This window comes from Ascaphus truei, unplaced genomic scaffold (genome assembly GCF_040206685.1).
Source record: "Ascaphus truei isolate aAscTru1 unplaced genomic scaffold, aAscTru1.hap1 HAP1_SCAFFOLD_2157, whole genome shotgun sequence".
Lineage (NCBI taxonomy): Eukaryota > Metazoa > Chordata > Amphibia > Anura > Ascaphidae > Ascaphus > Ascaphus truei.
Genome location: NW_027455071.1, coordinates 1 through 25753, shown reverse-complemented (window position 1 = coordinate 25753; position 25753 = coordinate 1). Strand labels below are relative to the sequence as shown.

At 44.0% G+C, this 25753-nt stretch overlaps 1 protein-coding gene across 1 annotated transcript in view; it reads right to left on the bottom strand.

Moving 5' to 3' along the window:
• The window catches only part of LOC142477499 (protein-tyrosine kinase 2-beta-like), a gene marked incomplete at its 5' end in the record, with an annotated part of 40991 nt that extends 18453 nt beyond the window's left edge, over positions 1 to 22538 (bottom strand). Inside the window, 9 exons of the mRNA XM_075582304.1 lie at positions 1302 to 1419; positions 1687 to 1788; positions 4537 to 4611; positions 5047 to 5187; positions 5770 to 5824; positions 7584 to 7646; positions 14859 to 14938; positions 15789 to 15876; positions 22360 to 22538. Coding sequence (XP_075438419.1) covers positions 1302 to 1419; positions 1687 to 1788; positions 4537 to 4611; positions 5047 to 5187; positions 5770 to 5824; positions 7584 to 7646; positions 14859 to 14938; positions 15789 to 15876; positions 22360 to 22538 — 901 coding nt within the window. The remainder of the gene's footprint in view (positions 1 to 1301; positions 1420 to 1686; positions 1789 to 4536; positions 4612 to 5046; positions 5188 to 5769; positions 5825 to 7583; positions 7647 to 14858; positions 14939 to 15788; positions 15877 to 22359) is intronic.
• Between the last annotated feature and the right edge of the window lie 3215 nt (positions 22539 to 25753).

The window sequence follows — 25753 nt, the reverse complement described above, 5'->3', positions numbered from 1 at the left end:
GGCTCCCAGTTAGCGGAGGCCCAGATCTCGCTGAGCCAGCAGGTACATACAGCACTAGTAGTCTCTCTATATCAGCAGGAAAGAGGGCTACATACTATACTAACAGTCTTCCCATTTTCAAGATCTATTAAAAACAACCACCATTTTAAATTCTCAGAAAGGCTCCATAACTCAGATCTCATCCCAGCAGCATTGCAATCTCTGCAGCACCCGTACTTACAGATCATCCCCAAGAAGGCAGAGCAGGTTACTTATCCAATGGCATGATTCAATATGCAATTTAAGGGTGGATTTTGAAGTCTAAATTTGAAAGCTACTGTACTGATAATGACAGGGAGGGGGGTGAGAGGATGAAGGGAGGGGGTGAGAGGATGAAGGGAGTGGGTGAGAGGAAAAGGGGGGAGTGAGAGGAGAAAGGGGGGTGGGAGGGTGAGAGGACAAGGGGGTGAAAGGACAAGGGGGGGAGAGAGAGAGAGAGAGAGAGAGATAGGATGAGGAGGGGGTGCAACAATCTAGGAATGTGTGGGAGGAGCAGTAAGATCAGTATTGCTCGCCATGTACAGTATGACTGCAGGTCAGTTATTTATAAATTATCTGACCATTGCGTCATTTGTTCTAAATTTCACTCCAAGCGTGCACCAATTTGCACTATTTCTTATTCTATTTCCTAAAACAATCCTCGGAAGGGCGCTCCCTCCCAAGACTCTTCCCCAGATTTTTTACGAAACAGAATATAAATTGGTGCAAATGGGTGAATACTTGGAGTGAAATTTAGAACAAATGACATAACAGTCAGATCCTTTATAAATAACAATCTTCCTCCCCAGCGATTCTCCCGCGCGTCGCACCTTTCATCATTGTGTCCAGTATTTTTGGACAAGCCACCTGGCAACCCTACTCGCTCTCCCCCCGCCCAGCACCCCGGCTCCGCTCGCTCTCCCCCCGCCCGGCACCACGGCTCCACTCACTCTCCGCCCGCCCGGCACCCCGGCTCCGCTCGCTCTCCGCCCGCCCGGCACCCCGGCTCGCGTCACAACCGCTCACAGCCTAGCAGTGCAGCACTTCCGGTGCCTGCTGCTGCTAGTGAGCGCGTGGGAGGCTGGGAGCGACAGTGTAGGCCGGGCCCCGTGCACTGCTCTGCCCGGTGGCCCCTAGTGTTGTTAAGATGGCCCTGCATATCAGCTCTGGAGAGCATGGATTTGTTTGTCTATTCAGTGTTTTAATGCAATATATATATTTGGATGTTCCTATAAAATGAATGTATCCCTATTATTGAGCATTTTTTCCAACTATTAACTTACCTTTCCAGGGATGGACAATAAGAGTATCTTTAAATTCATTTTGCAGCCTGCAATACCCGTCTATGAGATCCGCCATGTTTTCAGCAACAGCCAGTGATGGAGTTTTAATAGCTAAGGGCTTACAGAGAAAAAATAGATCACATTAAATCACACTGTGAATATTTAGCTACAGTACAAAAATACATTAGCAGCTAATGGAAAGCGCTCAGGTACAACAAATATATACTGTAAATTAAGTTACTTTAGTGCTAAACAAAAAAACATGGGGCAGTTTCATATCGTTCTCGAGTTAATGTGAGTGCTAACAAACCTAAGACAGCTTTAGACATCAGGGCATATCATCTCGCTTTGTACAACCAACTTTATGCGAGCCTCATAGGCTTACCTGGGGGGCACCAGATATTCCTAAAAGCAGCAGAGCCCGTCCATCTTCTAGTAGCGAGCACTTGATAGATTTGATCTGTGTAAATTCTGTAAAACATGTGGGCTATGGGAAAAGATAATGAAAGGTCAACCCATGTACCAGCTATTGGTTGCCAAAGGTACATGGGAAAGATTGCACAAAGGTCATTTATTTTATGAAAAGCTGCTGTACTTAAAGACCAGGGTCACTGGCGGCCACTTGTCTCAGGGCACTTATTGGCTAGTGGTACCTCTTTCCTAGAGGGAAGACTAGATGTTGCAGGGAAATATGTACAAGTTATGCATACAGTACATATACTTGGTTTTAGCTGGTCCTTATTATAGCTTCATGCATGAAATCCGGTTCACTTGACTAAGTACATATGGAGCACTAACACATACTGCACTAACATGAAACATACTCTAATATTATGTACAGTATGTTAAGATAATCATGATCACCTAAGCACAGCAACAACAATAGTTATATACATATAAGTACATGATAATAAACCAACACACACAACAATAAACATAGTTGAACAAGATACTAAAAACAGATATACAGTTGTGTGAAAAAGAAAGTGCACCCTCTTTGAATTCTATGGTTTTACATATCAGGACATAATAACAATCCCATGTTCCTTAGCAGGTCTTAAAATTAGGTAAATACAACCTCAGATGAACAACACCACATGACATATTACACCGTGTCATGATTTATTTAAGAAAAATAAAGCCAAAATGGAGAAGCCATATGTGAAAAACTAAATACACCTTATGATTCAATAGCTTGTAGAACCACCTTTAACAGCAATAACCTGAAGTAACTGTTTTCTGTATGACTTTATCAGTCTCTCACATCGATGTGGAGGAGTTTTGGCCCACTCTTCTTTACATCCCCAGACCCTATCTGCAGGACTGGAGGGATATTTCCATTACCAGCCTATCACCCCAAGTCTCAGGAGGTACCTTAAGCAGGTGGCCCTCCAAGTCAGTCTCTGGCAGGTTTCTGGGTCATCTACAGTATGTTCAGGAAATATAGGTCTCTGGGTGTCTTGAACTCAGCACAGCCTGTGTGCTCAAGACAGTGTCTGCATGCAGGCTTCTCTGTTCTCCTTCTGTCAGCCCAAATGTGAGCCAAGGAGAAATCTCTCTCGAGTGTCTCACATGAGGCTTTTTACAGAGCCTTCATTAGTCCAGGTGGAGACTAGTTAATTGAGTGGATACAATTTACTACCTCTCTGCTGGATTCTCAGCGCTCGGATGCTGCTTTATTTAAACTGGGATAAGTCCCTGTTACATATAGTCTAACTGTAACCAGCTACATGTATATGGTAAGATCAGGCATACACATGTAGTCAGGCTCAGGGTTTTCGGTGCTGGGGACACACGCATTCCATATCCATTGGCTTCGCCAGACAGCGAGACATGTTCTGTGGTGGGGTTCCAATCGGCAGACCCCAGAGGCGCTGCGTTTTGCTTTTCTTACTGTGGCTCTGGGGACAACAAGTCTGGCTACATCTGTATGATAAAGTAGGTTCTTAATTGTTACATGATCAAGCATGTGATAAGCAAGTAATTGTATTGAGCAGAACACAATGTATTAATGATTGGTCCAATAGGTGGTAAGATCCTATGGTTTGATCCTTTGGATCAACATACTGTAAATCCAAGAAATAGGATAAATTATCTGTCGTCTAAATTTAGCATAGGTTGAACTTGATGAGCATACAGTGCCTTTTTTCAACCTCATCTACTGTGTAACTATGTAATTATGTAACTATGTAACAAGTATTAAGCAGAACATCTAATCATTATTTGTATAAAATGCGCTAGTTTCTTTTTTTTATCAATTATAAAAATAAACCGTCTATGCCGTTATTATTGAACTTATTCAAGTTCAACCATCTGCTTTTACATTCTCTTAAAGCAGCAAAACCTGTGAAATCTTATGGGGTTTTTTTTATAAATCAGTTCTGTAGTGATAATAGTGATTATATTTGTTCTAATTTTTTTTATTTAAATCTTAAAGCTATTTTTTAATGCGTTTTAAAGCATCTTTTGATTCCTATAGCAGGTTTTAGCCCACCCCACAAGTAGTGCAAGATCTTTGCAACACTTTCCTGTTTGTGATAATTTGTTGCCAATGTTTCCAGCAGTTTGAGCGGTAAACTATAACAATAGATAATGTTACCTTGGTAATACAAGGATACATTGTAGCTGCTGAGTAACACTGACTGAAGCAGCCATTATGTTAGGCACACAATCCGAATTTTTTAAAGATTTATAACAGGAGCACAGACGATTGGCAACGAAGGTAAGAATGAAAAGTTACACGTTGGCACATGCTCTACATATAAAAAGAAGAAAATAGAAAAAACCCTGGGATGTAGTATTGCTGCTTTAATAAGCAGACAAAGAAAGGAGAAAAAAAGAGCACTGCAAAATGAGGATAGCTGGAGGCAAGGTAATTTGCTCATACAGGTATTTAATGTTAAAGCTGCTGTTCATTTCTCTATGTACTCAGAAAGTCATTGCATCATACAGTATGAGCAATACAGTTTAAAAACAAAGCTGAAGAACTTGATATTTAAAGGAGTACACCACATTTTGTATGAACCAATTTGTTTTAAACAAACAAATGTTTTATAAAGTGCTATAGAAAACTCCATTATATAACAATATAAGGGACTACAGATCATACTAACTGGTACGTACGTTAGCAATTACCAGCTGAATTTGGATGTAAAAGTGAGTTTATAACAGTTAGATCTGCACAGGTTAAGCTGTATCCTGAGTGGTGTTTGTATCTCTTATCCTTATGTCTTACCTTAGCGTCCTTGCCAGTAAGTTGTCGAATACCTTTAGGACCAATGACTAAGTCCACAGTGATACTCCACCCTTGCTGAAGAGATAAGAAACATACGAGTTATAGATTTTGTTTCGTGTATTCCAGCAACAGTATTAATTATCAGCGTTGTAAATGCATCAACAATTCTTTAAATTAAACTACCGTCGCCATAAAGCTCTGAAACAAGACACACAACATCTCTGGGTTTAATTAGTCAACAGTTTTTCTGCAGGTAAATACTGTTATATTTTCTGACATTACAATTTTGTTGGCTGTCTCATGGTAATTATGGTCAAAAAGCTAGGGATATCTTGTGTTAAATATGAAAAATGAGGTAAAGGTGTCTGCTTCACTGTGAATTCTGATATCACATAAACAGTACAATTGCAGTACACAATGTTGATGAAAAGAGGTTCACGAGCCTCAAGTGATAATTTCACTGGAAAGACCCACTGTAAGCTATAAAAGTAAAACAGAGATTCCACATACTGCCAGTTCACATCTGTAGGTCTCCTGATCAATGGATGTAAAGCTTGACAGGGTACTCAAGAACCTCATGATACACTCCTCCTCCTTTAATGAGCCATACTGCTGGAACGTCTGCTGGATCATCTTGCGGAATTGCTTGGGCTACCAAAAGAAGACAAAGACAACTTGGCTTGGAATCTTCCATTGCTTGGAAAGCACCTCTGAACAGGTTTCCGGTGCAGATTATTAGATTATCTCAATACTAGAAGGTGGGAACCCGTAATCAAAAAAAGATCAAAACCAGATCAGAATAAGAATAAGTCATTTACTGAATATCTGAAAAATAGCACACACTATGGGACATGTGTAACACCAAAAACTGGTACAGCAATCAGAGCTCAGAAACATCAAAATGCAGCGATGGCAAAATGACACGTGCAATAATGAAGAATGATAAGAGATACTTATCTAGGCTCCTTGTCTTGAGCTCGGATGAACACTCAACAGAAATTAAGAGGGGAAAAAAGGGGGGGGGGCTGGTAATAACAGGGGGGGGGGGATATTCCCAGGTGGCCTCCCAACCCGGAACTAATCAAGCCTCACTCTCCTTAGCATCTGAGATTAGATGGGATCGGGCACTTTCAGGGTAGGACATATATTTATTCTGAACATAAATAACCCAATCCTAGCAATCACATCTAATAAATAACAAAACCGGTTAAGTTCAGTACCGCTTCTTCTTACCTTCAGACTCTCCTGCATCTGTTTGGGAAAGAACAAATCCAAACCTACTTCTTTCCTAAAACAGAAACAATTAGAAATATTGGTTAATAAAATAAACACTGTCGGGTTATTTATTTATGTATGTATTTATTTTGCAGTAACTCTACGTTACCAAAAGCGATCACAGGGAAACAAATAAAAACAAAGAGCCTGTTGAATTAAATTCCATTACTTCGTGACTGTGTTAGAGCAATGGAAAGCACAATGCTGAGTGATGCTCCTGTTAAAATATAAAAAGTTGCACATCTTACGGTCGGTAGTGTACAAAATAATCCATTAATTCATCTCAATTTTTAAGCCATCTGATGAAAACATCAGAAACACATTGGAATGTAATATTAAATTACTGTACATTAGTCAAAACACATTTACACGATTGAAGATAGTTAGGGCCAGGGAGGTGTCCCGCTGTGTTAGTGTCCATTCTCTTAGCCTGCTACAGCTTTCTACAGATACATAATTCACCATATCCCGCAATCTGTTCTACCTTCCATCCCTGCAAAAAGTCAAGATGCTCTGCCTAGGCCTTCATCTACCCCATTCTATATGGATAATTATCATAAAGGAACAAACAAGTATCTTCTCATTTTCCTATTGTTGCTAGCCAGCTCATGCCCCCTGCATCAGATGTAAATGCTCCTACATCAAATGTGTACCCTTTGCGTTCCAGACTTGGGGTCTGTATGAAGTAGGAGCGGCTCAGTGAGTAAAGACACTGACTGGCACTGAGTGTGAAGCAGGGGAACCTGCTTCAATTCCCAATGTCGGCTCCTTGTGACCTTGGGCAAGTCACTTTATCTCCCAGTGCCTCAGGCACCAAAAACATAGATTGTAAGATCATCGGGGCAGGGACTTGTGCCTGAAAAATCTCTCTGTAAAGCTCTATGTAAAACTAGCAGCACTATACAAGAACATGCTATTATTATTATTATGTAGCTACGCCACGAGAAGCTCACTCACTGAGAGGGCTGGGATTCAAGAGACTAGTGAGCAATAGAAGGGATTTGAAAAGGAAGCCCCTGCTCCCTTGCCAGTATGGAAACCCACCAACCCCAGCCTGAGAGTAAGTCTCCTACCATTCTCACCAACACTCCACAAGCATGAGCCCCTTTTAGGACAGATTTTGGATTAACCATGATAGGAGATTGTTGATGTTGAAGTTGAACAACAACAACAAATCTCTGCTCTGTACACATTCCAGGGTTTTGGCCAAGCTTCCTGGAATTCCCTTGCCCAACTCCTATGCACCCTACAGATCAGCCATCACTGATTTTCATAGGCCCAAACAGAAGATGGTACCATGTTATCTATTATAGGTATCACTTCTACCTTACTTTTGTGTTCTGTACAAGCTAACATGTGGTTAAAAGAGTGCAAGCTTACAGGACTACAAAGGTCCTTTCTTCACGAAGATGTTTTTTTTTTTTACAAATGAAGCTGAAATAGCAAGTCATATTTATACAAGAATTACGTGGAAATAAGTCTGAGGTTCAATGGAAAATACAAGAATGTACAACCTGCAACCATTTGACAGCATGGTGGCATGAACATGTCATCTAACAGGATGTGTGTGGGAGTGTGTCGGTGGGAATAACCACAGAGCAAAGTGTCGTAGACTAAAACTGAAAAAAGTAGTCACAGACTGTCTCTTTTTAACTTGTAAAAAAATGAATACTGTATCTCGCGCATGGAAGATATCATCATTTAGTCTGTACTTTTAACAGCTTCTGCTCATGTGTACACTGTGATAAAGTCATATCTGCTTTTGTACTTACTCCAAGAAATCAAAGTTGGATCGCTTCTCAAGGGCATTTTGAGGCATGTCTTTATAAAACCTCCTGCAAAGAAAGTGTAGGAAGGGTATAGTTACTACCAAAATCACTCGGCCTCAGGCACAGATGCCTAAAGTACAAGCTCAAAGCACCCTCCATGCCTCCTCTTTGGACTCGTTGAAGACGTCTTCAGACAAAAGACAGGTATTAATTCTGTCTAACAATTTTATCCTGTTTTTAAAATGGAAAACTCTATCACAAGTTTGGGAAATAGACAAGTCAGGAGGAAGCAAGAATTTGACTGTATGTAATATCATGTTACAGTATACAGGTATTACATTCTTTTCTGTCATACATTTGTGTATGTAACCCCTCTTTCTATAAGCCCCAGACTGATACCTGTGGCTGAGATGGGGGCCCGAGTCCTTTATCTCTAAGTGGTATGCCACATGTGGCTTGCAGTCAGACAACGGGAATGAAACACAATGCGGGTTTCATATAACAGATTTTATAGATACTTTAAGATAGATACTAGAGAACCTTCTGATCCTTAACAAAGAATCACCACAGTCATATACTGTAACAGCACATCAACATAACACTACACTTAAACTCTGCACTGTTGTATGTCATTGTCAGTGAGGAGGCGTTCACCTAATTCTGGGTATCTAGGCCTATGTGAGCTCTGTAATGCAACAAAGTGTAGCAGACCTGTACTTCACAAAATACTTCGGTATCACTAACTGCAATCTTTGAGGGTACCCTCCGACAGCGATCGTTACTTCGAGCGGCTTCCCGGCGATGATCTGCTGAACCTCTCTGCACGCCGTACTGCTCTCCCTCCAGTCAATGTCCTCTCTCTCTTGGTGGGACATAGACTGTCTCGACTGAGCTTGAACTCATTCAGTCTTGTGAAGATCTCTTCTAGCAGCTGTGCTGTACCAGCTATTCCCTTGCAGATCCTGCTAGAGACTCATCAAGGCCAATTATTGTACTTAGCCCTGAGTCCAATCTCATTGGCTGAAGCCCGGTCCATCACAAGTCACAAGTCACATCCTCCCTCGGAAGTGGCCCCCTGCTGCAGCACAGAAATCTGGTAGTTGTTGTTTACTTTTGCAGACAAGGGACAGTGTATGTGTGTCAGCTGCCTGCACTTACAAGGGGGTTACATTCTTCCCCTGCTAAAGAAGTAGAGGTCCCCATCAATCTTGTCAGGAACTTCTTCATATTACCATTCTAATCTAACAAATGTCTCCTCTCTATGTAAAGAGTATAATATGCACCGTGGAACTCCTACACATACAGTTTTAACACATTGTAGCACTAGAGCACCACATGTTCCACACCTCCCAGGCCCACCTATGTCTAGTGTCATGGGGGCCACCCATTTAGCTACAATACACTAATCATGGGGATTTCTATCGACACTCTAAGAGAATCAAAGGTCAGTCCCATGGGTGGCAGGATCTCCCTTCTGGGGGGTGGTGAGTACATCTGTGGTCCTACTGTTACACTCACCCTGCTGTTTAGGGGCGTATGGGATATAGGTAGCTCTTACTCAGCTTACCCTACACTAGGGTGGTGCTCACAGTGGTCTACACCTAGATCTTCAGTTTCGTCAATCTGCCCTAGGAAATTCCTCTGCTTCTGCATCCAACTCAGGGATGGTCTCTCTCTCTCTCTATGTCTCAATCAGGAAACAATCAGGACCCTGTCCTCTGTTTAACTGATCACTTCTCCTGGGCCAGATACTGTATCTACTACTGGAATCTCTTCCTTTTCGGGGCACCTCATCAGCTGACATATTGGCAATAGAAGCAGGTTATTTTCTGATTTATTTCCAATTTCAAGCTCCAAACGATATACAGGTAGCCCCTTTAGTTTTTCTACTACTACTACATAAGGTTCTGACTTCAATTGATTTGCTATTTTTTTGTTGTTGCCAGGTATACCAAGATTCCGGATAAGCTCTCTCTCATACACTTGTAACTCTTGCCAGTGTCCTTGTTAATCATGCCGACCTTTATTCCAGAACCAACTCTAATACCATCCTAGCCACTGTTGCTAGTTTTAAATATCTGGGCATATGGTTTGACTCCCATTTAACATTTGGGTTGCACATGGATACCCTGACATCCAAAACCTATGACAAACTAGGTGTTCTTTATAAGAACAAATCCTCCTTAAGTCTGCTGGTCAGAAAGCGCATCGCACAGCAGATACCAATACATAGTATATGGTACAGCACCTCAAACTCACCTTAGCAAACTTGATACCCTCTACAATTCAATATGCCACTTTGTCCTCCAATGCAACTACACCACACATCACTGCAAAATGCTCAAAGAACTAGATTGGTCATCACTCGAGTCTAGGCGCAAAGTTCATCTTTCCTGTCTTTCCTCTAAATACTTTCTGGGCAAGCTACCTGCCTATCTGTACAAGCTCCTCACCCCTACCACATGCAGCACTTATCAAAAGACTGTTCATGGTCCCAAGTTTCAAAAAAGTATCCGGCCGCTCCTCCTTCTTTTACTATGCACCCCACAACTGGAATAATCTACCGGAGACTCTCTCTGTCTGTTATGCTTGCTGGATGTCCGGTCGGTTTATCGAGGCAACCTTTTCATAATTAATTCTGCAGGGTGAGTGTAGGCCAGTGGTATAGCGGTGGGGGACATCTCCATATTAATGTTCGCACTCATGGTGCCTCAATCTGTTCAGACAAAGTTCATACCCCAAGAGCTGTAATTTCTTCCCACTAATTATCCATCTCCTGGGAATCTCTGAGAATCCTAGACAACACTTCGGCATGAAAGTTCTACTTCCCTGGCCTGTATTCCAAGCTAAAATTGTAAGTGGCCAATGCAGCTAGCCCCTATGATCTGTAGCATCCAATTTAGCTGATGAAAGGATGTGAGTGAGTGGGTTACCATCTGTGTGTACCACGAATGTTGCTCCATACAGGTAGTCACGTAATTTGTCAACTACTGCCCATTTCAATGCTAGAAATTCGAGCTTGTGCCCCGGGTAAATTTTTCCGATGGTGCCAACCCTCAACTCACACTACAGGCCTAAGTCCCTCTGAATGTTCCTGGTATAACACAACTCCCAGTCCCTCTAAACTGTGTCATCCACATGTAATACATAGGGTTTTCGTGGATCAGCAAATGTTAGTATTGGCACATGAGTGGGGAAGACCTCAATGGTTCATTCATATTGATCATTCACCACCTGGCTGGTTGCCCCAGCTGCCATACTGTGACCCTACGGCAGCAGGTATCCTTTAGTCTGTTTGGTCAAAGGCTGCACTATAGCCGAAAAGTTATTCGCAAAGAGTCTATAATATCCACAGAACCCTAAGAGGAACATAGCTCTATCAGCTATCTTGGCCTGTGCCAGCATGCAATGGCCATTTTAGAGGGATCTGTAGCCACCCCTTCTTCGGACACAATGTGCCCCACATACGTAGCAGACGTCCGGCAGAACTGACATTTGTCCAGGGACCGATCTATTCCGCTCTGACTTAGTCAATCCAGTATCTCTCATCAGACCTCTTCCAAGGTCTATGAAAAAATTATTAAGTCGTTCAAATATACTAGCACTTCCAGTAAGTTCATATCCCCCACAACTCACTTTAGTTGTCTCTAGAAAGTTGCTTAGGCCCCGGACACTCCTTGTGGCATGTACTCCAATTGATAAAACCCCAAAGAGCACATGAAGGCAGTCTTATCTTTGTCTTGTTCACACATTGGAATCTGATAGTACCCACTATGTAAGCCGAGGACCGAGAACCATTTGCTCCCTGTGAGATAGTCCAGTGCATCTTCTTTGCGGGGCGTGGTATATTGGTCTGGGATGGTTTGTTCAAAGTGCGGTAATCAATACACATTATCACTGCCCCACTTTTCTTTCGGGCCACAACTATAGGTGATGCATATGGGCTGTGAGATTATACCTGCCCCATTAAGTCATATAGATGGAGCCTCACATATTGCACATTGTTAATCACCGGTGGTGAGAAAATCGCTCAATTCCATTTGACAAAATGAATAAACACAGCCAGGTGCAAAGGGGAAATATATATATAGGTACACAGAAGAAAATGACTGAGGTCCCAGAAGACCCCTTAGTAAGCACTCATGGTTGAAACAGTAACTATATACAAATGATATAATATCCAGTGGGAGGGCTAGATAGTCCAGACAAACCAAATGCCTAACCTGTAAGGTAAATAATGATCTGGACATATGAACTGCTAAAAACAAAAATAATAAATTTTTAATAGTATACAATAACTACGCCGAAACAAAGAAAGTGATAAGTAAATAATGTGAATATAAAAATGGATTAAAATAAATCCCCAGGTGTGGGACAGGTGATGGACGCCAAAATGGTGAAGTGGAAACACAGTATCAAGGTGTTTAAATACACATCTGTGTCAGACAAGTGGATATGTTAATACATAGTCTTAATGTCCAAACCATGCACATAGTCCTGATCAGATAGCCTAGAATTGCCTATAATATTTTGCAGAACACAAATGACCTTATATATCACTCTGAGTATAATACAGAGGATTCCTATATATTATGCATATCATGTCAAGGAAAATATTAATATAGCATAATAAGGAGTGAGGTCAAGGTGTACTAGGCTAGCACTAAATAGGTATGTCAGTATATCAGTTAGACACTCTAATGAGTGCCACTGTAATGCCAGTACTCATAGCATAATACACAACCGTATCTATAATACAAAGCGGACTCCGATATACAACCGTATGTCCGCTTTGTATTATGCTATGAGTAAAATCTTGACTGGCATTATGTTATTGGTCCTCACACATTTGTTTATGTTCAATTACGGAATAAAGTTAAATCTTGTTCAAATGTTTGGAGCACCAATCAGAGCCGCTGTTGTCTTTATTCTCGGAGCAACGCAAAGCTCATTGGTCGGAAATGCGTGACGTCACCCACTGGCGCGAGAGTGGATACATAAAATGCCGGTTTTAAACTTTAGTAGTAGTTACACCTTGATAAAGGGCGTGTTAGCCCGAAACGCGTAGGTGAGTTACTTTTGTATCTAAGATCTTATGTGATCCAATAAAACTCAATTAATTTTACTTATGTGAGTCTCCTCACATTTTTGGCAGTGCTCTACCGTGCTCCAATTATAGTCTTTGCAGAGCCTTGTTTCATATGGTTCACAGTATGCCCTTCACTAGGTCCCTTTTTAATTTCCCTTGTTAGACTGGGACGAGATGAATCTATTAATCACATATTGCAGATTGTCTCATTTTCTACAGTGCTTGGAATAGTGACCCTCTTCACCACTTCTATAGCAGAAGTCAAGGCTAGTGTCCATCAGAGTGGGGGTCCTCTTGTATTCATCCACCCTTCTCGAGGGCGTTTTCCTCCTGGGTCTTTCCCCTCGATTGGGCTGGGCATTCTCTCCCGACACCTCTCTTATCCATAGTAAGGCCAGGAGATCTGGAACTCTGTCGGGGAGCCCACCTGCTTTGTCAGGTCCATGCTGCTCTACAAATCCGTGTCCGGGTGTCCCGGGTTCGGGTGTCTTTTTTACCCAGCCGTGCATCGACAGCACTGTTGCCAGATCCCCACTGGTTGCTAGCCACAACACTTTTGTTTGACTTCAATATGGGTGGTCTCATCCCTTATCTCACTTAGGAGCTCTAGGAATTTAGGGGGTGTCTCTTTCCTTTCTCAGAGCCGCATGTATACCGTCACATCTCCCTTCGGGACCCCATATATTAATTGTTCCACTCTGGTGCGGTCAACCCTGTCAGCGGAGATCCCTTTGTTCCTCACAACCTTTTTCTGGACCACTTGTAACCCATGTAGAAATTCTAATAATTTCTCCCCTTCCTGTTGATACAGTACATCCCCCTTGAACTGGAAGTAGAGCTCCTCTCCACGTTCAGTAGCCCCAAATGTACTTTCTAAGGTGTGTAGGTATGCGCCAGGGGTGACAGCTTCCTGACAGGGGGCACTATAGAGCGAATCGTCTTGTAAATTCTAAGCTTTTCCTGGGCAAAAAAACAACTACTGGCTATACAGTACTTGAACCATTCCCTTGTCTGACCGTTTATGATTAGGGGACAGTATTGTGTCTATCACACCAACTACAAAAATCTCAGCAGTGCCTCCAATGTAACCCCTCTTTCTATAAGCCCCAGACTGATAGCTGTTGCTGAGGCTTGAGGTCAGACACAGGGAAACAAACACAATGCGGGTGTGATATACCAGATGTTATAGCTAATTTAAGATAGATACTAGAGAACCTCGTGCTCATTAACAAAGGATCACAACAGTCATATAACATGACACTATACGTACTGTAAATGCTGCGCAGGTGTATGTCAGTGTCAGTGATGATACAGCCAACCAATCCTGGGTATATAGGCCTATGTGATGGTGAAGTGACACCGTTGGAGCTCTTTAAGGCAACAAACTGTAGCAGGCCTGTACTTCACAAACTACAGTACTTTGGTACCACTTTAATTGCAATTAATGAGGGTCCCCTCCGACGGTGATTGCTACTACGTCCAGCTTCCCGGCGATGATCTGCTGGACCTCCCTGCACGCTCACTGCTCTCCCTCCAGTCAATGTTCGCTCTCTCTTGGTGGGACATAGACTGGCCCTGGGTCACTATTGATCGAGACTGATTCCATTCAGGCTCATGCAGATCTCCTCTAGCAGCAGTGCTGTAGCAGCTCCTGCCAGGGACTCCTCAAGGCCCATCCCTTAGCCCCACCTCTCCAGAGTCCCAGCTCATTGGCTGAGGCCCTGTCCATCACAAGTCACATCCTCCTGCCCCGGAAGGGGCTCCCTGCTGCAGCACAGCAAGCAGTGAGGTGTAGTTTCCTATTGCCGCCACGATGCAGTGTGTCAGCTGCCTACACTTACAAGGGGATTCATGTGCAGTATATATTAAGATGCTGTAGATATATATTCATATTGTAAGTCTCGTTGTTTTCAAGATAGATTCAATTTAAAGTTTCGTTATATTTAAAAAATTATTTAGCGACAGAACTCTTTTTATTAATATTTCCCAAATTGCATATTGGGGCAAAACTGGAGCAAACTGACTTAATAAACGGTCACAAAAAGATGCACAATAAACAAAATCTCTCCCTGTGCCACACTTTTCCTGGCCTTTGCTTTGATGCATCTTCTGTAATGTACGTTGACATGGCAAATGTGGCACTGTTAATTGCTCCAGCAGTGTGCACACTAAGGATATACTGTTTGTACCTGAGCTCCAGGCACCCCAGCTGCAGCGCCATGCCTTCACTGACTTTTGTTGCATACTGCTGCATGTAGTCATTTCGGAGCTGGAAAGAAAAAAAACAGGAAATATCAATTCACAAAGGTATACTATTTCGTGTTCATGTTTTTACAAATAATTGTTTTCGACTCGTCACAGGTCTGCTTTTATCCAGCCATAGATCCTGGACACATTTGCACATCCCTAGAAATGAGCCAGTACAAGGGTCCACTCTGAACTAAAAGATGTACCCCTTTCACACCTAAACACATTTCCTAAGCATGCAGCCTATAACACGTGGTGCTCTATGGTTTTCCAACTACTGTATGCACATAAGCAGAGACGCGGGTACAACACCTGTAAAGTGTTTCTCATTTGCTATTACTGTAGCAGGACTACATTGCATGATGTATGGTGGGCTGATTTATTACCATCACTCGTTTTGGATGACGTGGTGGCCATATTTATTGTACTGCACCACTATGACCATTGAAAGCGTTATATATATATATATATATATATATATATATTAGAATACACATTTCCCCTTATGACACAAAACTCTTCCTACTCTGTTATATTTTAGGAAAGGGAATAATTGACTACTGGCTCTGATTTATCAGACAAAGGAGAAACATGAATATTCAATAGGACATTGTGGCTTCTTATTGTTCCATGTGACGTGGGGGCTTTAAACAGGATTGAGATACTGGCAGCCCCTTTACAGGAATGTATCTCGGCGAGTAAGGGGGTCTCCAGTGCTGAAATGAGAGCAGCCAAGCTCCGAAGAACCCCCTACTTCCCACTCGGGTTAAAGGAAACGCTCCTTGAAGCTCAGTATGAAATCTCACTGAAACATGCACTATACCGGGACAATCCTCTTTTACATATATTAAAGTAGACAAGATTGCACTGACCTGCTGGTAAAAATAAAGCAAAGTGGTTTTGTCCTTTTTGAAACTTTCAATAAAGTCATCTGGCAGATAGCGTATCCGAAGGTCATACCTGTCAGGTGTGAGGGAACAAACAGGATCAGCAAGGAAAAGGTGTACTAAAGGGGTGATCATATTCATGGAAATCCAGCGCCTGCTAATCGCAGCAACGAATTAGATTCTTTATCAAATAAATAAACGTAATACCACGCTGCTCTCAAAAAAGTAAATATATCAAAACGTGTATTTAAAGGAGCAGTGCTTGCAGCTATGCTTAAAAACAAAAATAGTATCGAAGAAAGGGGTCTCCGGAGATGAACCGCATTGATTTCAGCCCCGGGAACCCCCTGCTTCCTAAGATACTTACCTCCATATGGCATATGCCGGTATCTCTCTTCAGTTTAAATGTCCCGGTCTTGCGGGCCAATAGGAAGCTGTAAGGGATGACGTCGCGGCTTACTATTGGCCCATGTGACGCATGACTTTTAAACCGCCATATTGGGAACACAGTCAGGAAGCAGGGGGACCCCAGGACAAATCAATGCGGTTCAGCGCAAGAGACCCCCTGCTTCAAACCTTTAAAAAAAAAAAAAAAAAGTATAGGCACAAGGACGACTCCTTCAAAGTCTAAAAATACAAAATCAGAGAAAGGAAAATACAAAGAATCCCATTAATAAATTCCTCTTCTCATATAAACAATGTCACAAGCAATACATCCATTGTGTATGATAGAGTACATAGCTTGAAGGATGCTTTATCAATGAGCAGTGGTACTGGAAGTCATACCCCTCATGTTATCCCTAGCGTCTTTATAAAATAAACATTCATTATACCTGTAGAAGCTTTTTAATATGGTATTTATTTTCATCCAAATGATTAGCAGGGTGCACACTCACAACACAAAAAGAACCCATTTATAGTAATATAATAATAATAATAAATAATATATAGCACTGACGGTGCACACAGAGCACAACAAGTCTCTGCCCCGAAGAGCTAATAATCTATTTTATTTTTTGCTCCTGACACAAAGACGCATAATGGGACTGGCCAGAGATGACACTGGTATTCAGACCATGTTCATCCGCTTCAGAGTTTTACCACTTACAAACCATACATTTCCTGCTAAGCTTTTTATGAACGTCTTTAAGAACCCACATTGGCAAGGACACCGTTTCAGTTCTGTTCCCCTCCATCACTTACTAAGTATCAACAACCCACTTGCTACAGCCCACTCACTATTAAACACCCACTGCTATCTCTCTTATTGCATCCCAAAACGCTGCAATTGGACAATATGCACTGATATGTAGGGTTATTAAGTGGGGTGAAGTTACTGGAACTGAATGAGCCAGTCAACCCCATGTATCCTAATTCTCTTTCCTCAACAGACAAGACAAGGTAAAAAAAAAAAATCAATAAACCCATGACAAACGAGGTAAGAAAAAAATACAAAAACGGTATCAATCTGTCCGTAAAACCTAGGCTCATATCCACTAAGCATTCTCCTGCCATGAGGCGCTGGAGGACATCTTACAGCCCACGTACTTTGATGTGCCTCAGGCGTGTCCATGGTAAGTATTCGCGTGGCGTTACGCACGACTGAAACGGGAGAGATTTTTGTCTCCTGTAGGTAGACGCGTCAGAGAGGAGTGTCGGGGGGCGTGGCTGTGACCCTGCCGTCGCGCTACAAAGACAAATAATGTTGTCTCCTCTAGCTGGGCTCTTCCCGACACTCACGTGTGCGCACACTATAGATGGTCCCATACACATAATGTGTTTCATCGCGCCGCTCGCGCGCGATAAGCATGGACGCATCCTTATAGTGCCTTTCTTACTGTACATGCTTCCCTACTGTATATAATTTATCCCAAAACTAGCCGACTCTCATTATCTATTAGGGACAATTAACTGAAAGATGCACCATTTCCCACGCTCTCCCCAATAAGAAAGTGTGTACAGCCCAATACAAGGATTCCACAAAGACAACATTCCCTTCAGTTGCCTGACAAATGTACCTTTCTCTCGGGGCACCCCTAATCACAGCGCTCAGGCAACCCCCACAACAGGACGGTCAGTCACAGAAGACACAGGACAGAGAGACAGACAGAGTTACATGAGACAGAGACAGTCACATGCGATAGAGAGTCACAGGAGACACTCACAGGACACAGAGAGTCATAAGAGAATGAGAGGTCAGAGAGTCAGAAGAGACAGTCACAGGAGACAGAGGGGGCCGATAGTCACAGGAGACAGAGAGTCACAGGAGACACAGGGTGCAGAGTCATACTAGTGTAACGGGTATTCCACCCCACCCAATCTCATATATAGTGTGGGTGAGTAGAACATGCGGTGTTACCGGTGTGGTGCGTATACCTGCAGGCTCACAGGAGGTCTGAGCCTCCGCTAATGAGAGCCTGGGGTGAATCCTCTAGAACGGATCTTGGTTCAGCGCCTCCACCTATGTAGGATTCTATGGACGTGTAGAATGACCCTACATAGGAACCCAATCAGAAACCACACACACAGTGATTATAATAACTAAGGGCTTTACTATGAACATAGAGAATATCATAATCATTTACATAACCTCATAACCTGTGTCCCTCTCACGAGGAGACACTAACAGTGACGTCTCGCATGACGATTCCCCAACACTAGGTGATCCCACCCAGTGTCCAGTGAAACCCCCACACCCAATGTCCCGTACTCCTACGGAGATAGTCAATGGGTGACTGCGCAGTCACTAAAACCTCTAGGCCTGTTGGTGCACATGTGTTGGTATAATACCTGCCGAGCACTCCGGTGCTCGGGTCCGCAACAGTCTTCTCAAAGGTTCAATCGGCGAGGACTCCTCCAACCGAACTCCTGCACTTGTGGACCGCTAGGGCGGTCCCCTCGGGAACACAGTCTCTGTGGACCCCAACGTGGGTCCAACCGCTTTCCGGGAACAGCAACCGCCGCTCTTTCCCTATCTATCTAACGGGCAGTAGCGTGACAGGAACCCTAACCTAGGGCCTGTCCCTGATGTACCGCAACCTGAGGTGACTTGGGGAAAACTCCTAGGGCCTGCGGGGTTAATAACCTACCCCCCTACCCTACTACCCCAAGTCCAGACTACTCACTAACCACTAGCTCCTAACTCACTAATCCTAACGCGCCTGCAGACAGTAACACACACTGCACTCAGTACACGCAGCGTCAACATGCAACACTCATACACAGTAACCTGGAACCCGCAGCAAACACACTGCTCGCATGCTGTGCCTATTTGCCAGTGCGCACAGCACTACCCGCTGTGGTACTGCCAAACCTGCACCTTACATACACTAAGGGTGACCTCCCTATCTAGGGCCGTCCCTTATCAGTTACCCACTAACCTGGTGGGGAGTTGGGGCCTACCTGGAGGGTGAGGGTACCTATCTGGATGCAGGAGCTGCACTCACTCCCCGCATCTTTCCTTCCCCTTCAGCTCCGCTGCTCCAACTGACGTGACTCATGGAAAGCCCGGGAAATGTATCTCTTTTCCCGGGCTGAGCTTCCTCCAGCCCTATTGGCCACTATCAGGCACCTGGTGCCTGTCTCCCTATGCCTCCTGGGAATTGTAGTTCCCAAGGGGCTGCTACACCATTGGGGCCGCGTGCGCGCTTCTCCTGCGCCTACACTAACTCCTAATGGCTGCCTCACTGTTTCCTGCTCTGTCTCTGCCCTCGCGCGACTCTTCCCTGCCTCTCGCAGCCTCCCTGCGCATGCGCGAGCTAACTGGGCCGCCGGGGACTCACTGCGCATGCGCGACTTGAAGCGCAATGGCGGCGCCCTGCTCTGCGGCTGCCGGGACCTTAGAGACGCGATCGCGGCCTTAGCAACGGCCCGATCGCGTCCCCGGCAACCGGCCGCAGGCAGGAGAAGCCGCGCTGCTCCCTGCTCCAGCCCCCACCCTTGGAAGCAGCCGTCGGGTTTTTCAATACCCGTGATCGAGCTGCGCCAGGGAAGGGGGGTCTCAAGGAGCTGCTGGAGACCAGGGTTACACTAGTATTATCATTTCTTCTACTGTGCTGTATCTTTTGTAAGGCACTGAGTACATTGTCGGTGCTATATAAATAAAGATATACATTTGTTACCCCCTTTCCCTATGCCTATGGGAAACCACGGGTGACTATGCATGCTGCGGTACCTGTGAGGCTTAGAGCAAGCCAAAGCCTCCAATCCTGGGGAGCCTGGGATGCTATCTCTCACGGTACAGCGCCTCCACCAAAGAGGATCCCAGCGTTGACGGGATTGACTCCTCATAGGAAACAATACTCACTAATAATAATACAACCAATGTATATAAACACTCTTTACTCATACATATAATGACACCAACATAACAATACACTGCAATACATAATAATAATAATGGTGGTTCCCCCAAAGTACGGAGGTTGCCCTGGGCACCTGAAACCCTGATGTCCGCAGAACAATCCCACCCAAGTGTGAGGTAGCGCTACCCCCCTATGAAGTGTTGGTGCACCGTGGGTACTTTCCTGGTCAAGGTCCAGACCGGGGGATAAAGAGAGAAGGATGCTGGATCAGGTCCCACACAGCGGGGCCCCCAACACATCTCTCCTCACACCTTGTCAGGCGGCGGTCCATGACGCAATCTCCAGCCGGAGTGTTCTACCTCTGCTACAACGTGCAGCTCTGTCCATATCGCAGGTCGTCGCGTGAGCGTCCGTCCGCTGGCGCAGTAGTGCTGTTGTATCTCTAATGGACGGGTCCCTATCTGGGGCCCTTCCCTACAATACTCCGCTCACAGGGTAGGGTTATCTGGGGCCTAAGGGGCAAGATCTGGCCTACTCCAGGAAGCTAACTGCTCCCTGGACACTACCTTCATCCTTGCTCCTCCATCCGGACTGACCCAAAGTCACCTTGATCCCCTCAGAGGATATCCTGCTTCACAAGGGCTGCCTCTCATCCCATTGGCTGGGACAGCACATGTGTTCTATACCCTCCCCCCCCCCCATCCCGAGGGTTCGGGGACTTGTAGTTCCGCCTCAGTGCATGCAGAGTTATTCAAAGATGGCCGCTGCTCCTGCCGACACTGTGCATGCGCAAAATGGCCGCCCCACAATCTCCCCGATCGCGTTGTGCTTGGTTACTAGCTGCATTATTGCTATTCCCACAGTCAACTGCTTCTCTCTTGTATTGCAGATGTGTAAAAATGATACTAGGTGAAAATGAATCTCCTTAACCCATAGCAAGTATTTAAAACTGCTTTTCGTATAAATGTTCCATGCATAAAATGTATCAATATGTTTTCTGCAATATTTCTGCATGGATGCAGTCAATACAGTAACTGAACACCTCTACAGTTTTGGTGAGTGATGTTCACCCAGGTATACCTTAGAATATCACAGTTTCTATAGCATTGAATTGTAATGTTGATGAATAATACTGCAGTATACCCCAACATACCACAAATGAGAGAACAATTGAGCCTACTACCTCCCTGTATGCTAAGTGTAGGCAGCTGCATGCAGGATGTAAAGGGACTTGCCTTAGCCCACGTAGACCAAGTGGATACACTATATTTCAAGTGGCTAAAACAGCAGCATTGTTCCATAGGCCATACTAGTCACGTGCGCCTGCCGCAGAGGTGATTTGTGGCCTAGGGGGAGATGTAACATCACGGAGCTGGTTCGCCCTCATTGGCTGAACCGCTCCTGGCCGTCACGCACCAAAATCAAATTATTTTGTCTGCTGGGCGGTCGCTCTTTCGTTGCGCGCTCTATGGCCGGCCTCACGGCCTTTTGTTTGCGCCGCGCTAAGTATGCACGCGGCCTAACTAGTGCAAATTACTTCATTTTAACACTGCGCTGTGTCAATGTATCAAGGTGCTTTCCTCGATGTATTTGCCCTCAAACTGCTCCACTTGCAGCATGAGCATTTTGGGGTGTGACTATAGGAGGAGTGAGAGAGGGAAAGAGTCAGCGCAGTACTGTTATATAATGAGGGGTCTCAAACTAACAAAAGTTGCAGCTTTCCCATCTTTGCATCAAATAAAAGTGCCAGGTCTGGGTGGCGTTAGCATTTCAGGTCCCAAGAGATCTGCGCCAAATGTAAGAAGCAGAATTTACAGTAATCTGGCTGGAGCTATTTAACCCAGATGCAAATATGTGTGCTTTGTTGTGGAGCGAATAGCACCATTTTGATATATATCACCGAAAATGGCTTCCGATGACATTTCCTCTATGTGTCATTAAATTTATTTACCTCCAACAGTGTACGCAGTGCTTTACAAAAATGACAATGCATGGGGGGGAAAAGTACAAACAGTAGGACAAAGAAGAGCAAGTAAATTACAACATAGACAGGCCAAGCCCCGAGGAGTGCTTCTGTATTCAAAACAAACTCCACGGGGTCATCATATCTCCAGTATACAGTAAAGTCTATTCTTGTTATGTTCTAAGCAATTTGTAGAGCAGCATTAAAGCATCCAATGTTTTTTTTAAATACCAGGTATAAACAACTAGGTTATGATGGTAGCATAGCAAGATATCTCTGTGTACAGTACCTCCACTCCGCTTCCAGATGGAGGCACTCATACTTCTCCTGGACTTCTCCTACAGTCAGGTCTGGATGCAGCCAGTGAATCTCGTCAGATTTGAGATGCTTCAGACGAAGGCCGTAACATTCAACATGCTGGATATCTGGGCCTATCCGCCCGCTCAGGAGGATTGAACTGATAATCTCCTGCAAATAGAACAAAGGGGTCAAGGCTAAAATGCTACAATGAAAGGGTAACCCTTAGATACCATAACAAGCTTAGGGTACAAACTTTACGTCATACTGCTCAACTTACTAAATTGCCAGATAGATGCTCTAATATTAAGCTGAACAATTTACAAGATTTCAACTTTCCCAATGATAAAAATGTCCCTCATTAGAAGGCAGATACACAGGACAATAAGCAGATATACAGTGCTATTTCTCCTCTTGTCTACACGATAGGAGATTTAACATGTTGACTATTATGGTTTACAATTACCAGGAATGACAGTATTAAATTGCATCTACTTTAAAGGTGCATTCTGCCATACTTAGGGGGTAATTCTACAGTATGTTGTCTGACGCAGTCATTTGGGTTATCAGCCAAAAATCCCCGTCAAAGTCATTAGGAATTTTTGGCCAAAATCGTCCTAAATTGTTGCTCTGGACAATATAGAATTTGTAATGCAACAATGCAGTAAAGTGAAAGTGTTCAGGAAAGATTACCTACCACCTTTGTTCAATAAACATCTTTTTAATGTCTAGTAATCTTTCCGATGATCTCCTTCAGAAATGTCAAATTTTAAACACCACGCAAAGTGAGCACACATCGTAGTGCTGCACAGGCGGAGAGTCACTGGTTTGCACATACAGCATTAAGGGGTTGTAGATTTGATGATTACGGGCTTAAAGAGCTGCCCCTCTCCTTGGATCTCCGTTGCTCAACCATGTTCTTTCAGGTCTGAGGACCCTCTGGTTTCCGAGATAGACACCGGGAAAGGTGCCAGTGGCAACTCCTGGTTATTTATACTCCCTGCTTCACGTGAGCCAATAGGTGTGACAGATGGCGTTGCGGCTTTCTATTGGCCCTCATAACGTTGAAGATTTAAACTGCACTCATATCCCCTGGAGGGGACACTACGAGTGGCACCTTCCCAGGAAAGTCTCTCGGGAACCAGGGGATCACCAGAGATGATATTAATGCAGTTCAACCCTGGAGACCCCCAGCTCCACATCTATGTAAAAAAAAAAAAGAGTGCCGGGGGGGGGGGGGGGGGAGCATTTGGTTGTTGTGTTATTAGAAATATAATGAGAGGGGGGGGGGGTGCTGCACCTTCAACCTCTGGCCAAGTTATCCAGCATTTAACATTCAAGTTTACAGTTGAAGTACAGTATAGTGATATACGGTGTGTGTGTGTGTGTGTGTGTGTGTGCATGTGTGTGACATATATATATATATATTTATTTTTTTTAAGTGGGGAAGGGATTGTACATTAAGAAAAGAAACAACTGCAACAACAGGATCATTTCCAGTCCATCTTTGAGCACTTTCTGTATTCCCATGTCAAGCAGCTGTGGTGCAAGTCAGGTCTGTCAGAAAACACATACAAGAAGTTTTTAATGAGGCAGTGTCCAAGCAGCTCAAAAAATGTCTGCAGTCTTTGATGAATTACCTAAGCTGCCGATCGATTTGTTTTCCCGTGATCAATCAGCAAAGATCCTGCTTTCCAGGGTTCACTAAATACCTGCCTTTCAGTTTCAATCAATCCTTCAGTGTAAGGGCTTGACCCCGCTGCCTACTACAGCGTCCGCCACAGCGGATGCTGCACGCACGAGAGCCCTCCCCTCAATGGCGCCGGGCCCGCTGCGAGGGGGGGCCGCAGCGCTGAGGCGCGAGCTGCTCCTGCTCTCAATAGAATTGAGAGCAGGACTCGCGTCGAGCGATACGGCACGCCCCCCGGCGGTTCAGCCAATGAGGGGGAACCTGCCGGGTGATGTCATGGCCGCGCCCCCGTCACTCCCCCGCCACGCCCCCCCCCCCCCCGGGTCTCTCTTCCTGCAGCTCCCTGCAGACCAGGTAATTGGCTGCACGCGCCGCCAATCTCGCGGGTGCGCGTTGCAGCTGAGTTACTGGGGCCTTAGCCTAACTCAGCAGCTACAATGCATTCTTATATTACTAAGGTAACATTATCTATTGTTACAGATTGCAGCCCAAACTGCTGGAAACATTGGCAACAAATTATCACACACAGGAAAGTGTTACAAAGATCTTGCATTGCTGGGGAGGTGTGCTAAAACCTGCTATAGGGATCAAAGGATAATCAGTGTATTAAAACTCATTAAAAACGGCATTAAGAGTTGAATGATAAAAAAAAAATGCAGTATTATCGAATACTACAGAGCGAATTTATTTAAAAAAAGAAAAACACACATGTAGGATATTGCTTGGATTGCATCTTTAAAGACACAATGTGTTGAAAAGTCAATGTGAGATGTGCTACCAGGTTCCTCCTGTATCAATATTCTGTATTTGCATCATTTCCCCTATACAGTACACCTTAAGAGGGGCTGCAATGATTTGAAGGCCCCTCCGACAGCAGAGGCGTTGACTTAAGTCATCCATAAAATATTGGCTCTGGTGTGTCAACAGTACTAGGAGAAAATTCAACCATCACACAACCATGTAACCTGAGCATTTATTTAAAAAAAATTCAATTCGCTGGTAACCTTTCATTATATTATTTTCTGTTTTTCCTTGTGGTTGTGTATACGAGTCCTGCTGCGCTCTCTTTGCATCTTCACCATGTATTAGCCACCGACGACTGCGCAATTAGAAGAACACCTACTGTATTTGACTTCGTTTTCAAAAAGTCTGCGGACAAAACAAATGGAGAGGAACATTGAAAGTTCCAGTGGAAAAATACAAAGAAGTTGGTGGATGGAAAAGAGAAGGATCCAAGCTTTTCAAATTGGAGCACTCTCAGTACGCAAGGGAGGTCAGTGTTAAATTTAGTCATTATCGCTGATATAATAATAGTGCTGCTCTATATACTAAAAATACAATGATTCAGACAGAAGTAGTGACAGCCGGCATTCATATTGCCCAGGAAAAGAACTACAGTACTTATTGCAAATACCATTCATCCGAGTTCATTTTATATCCTTTCAAAGGGTAATCGCAATCCATCCGAAAGCATTTTAAGATGCAATTTCCACTACATGCTTATTTTTATTAAAGATGCATTTATCATGCTATACACTACCGTACAGTAAGCTTTCCGCCTGTCTATTTTTTGTAGCTGGGTGCCGATTTTTCAACTGTGTATTTTATTCTTTTAAAAAAAGAGCACAAGATCAAAGTTCACACGTCCCACTTTGTGACTTCATTGATGTCTTCAGGGGTCTTATCAGAGAAGCTA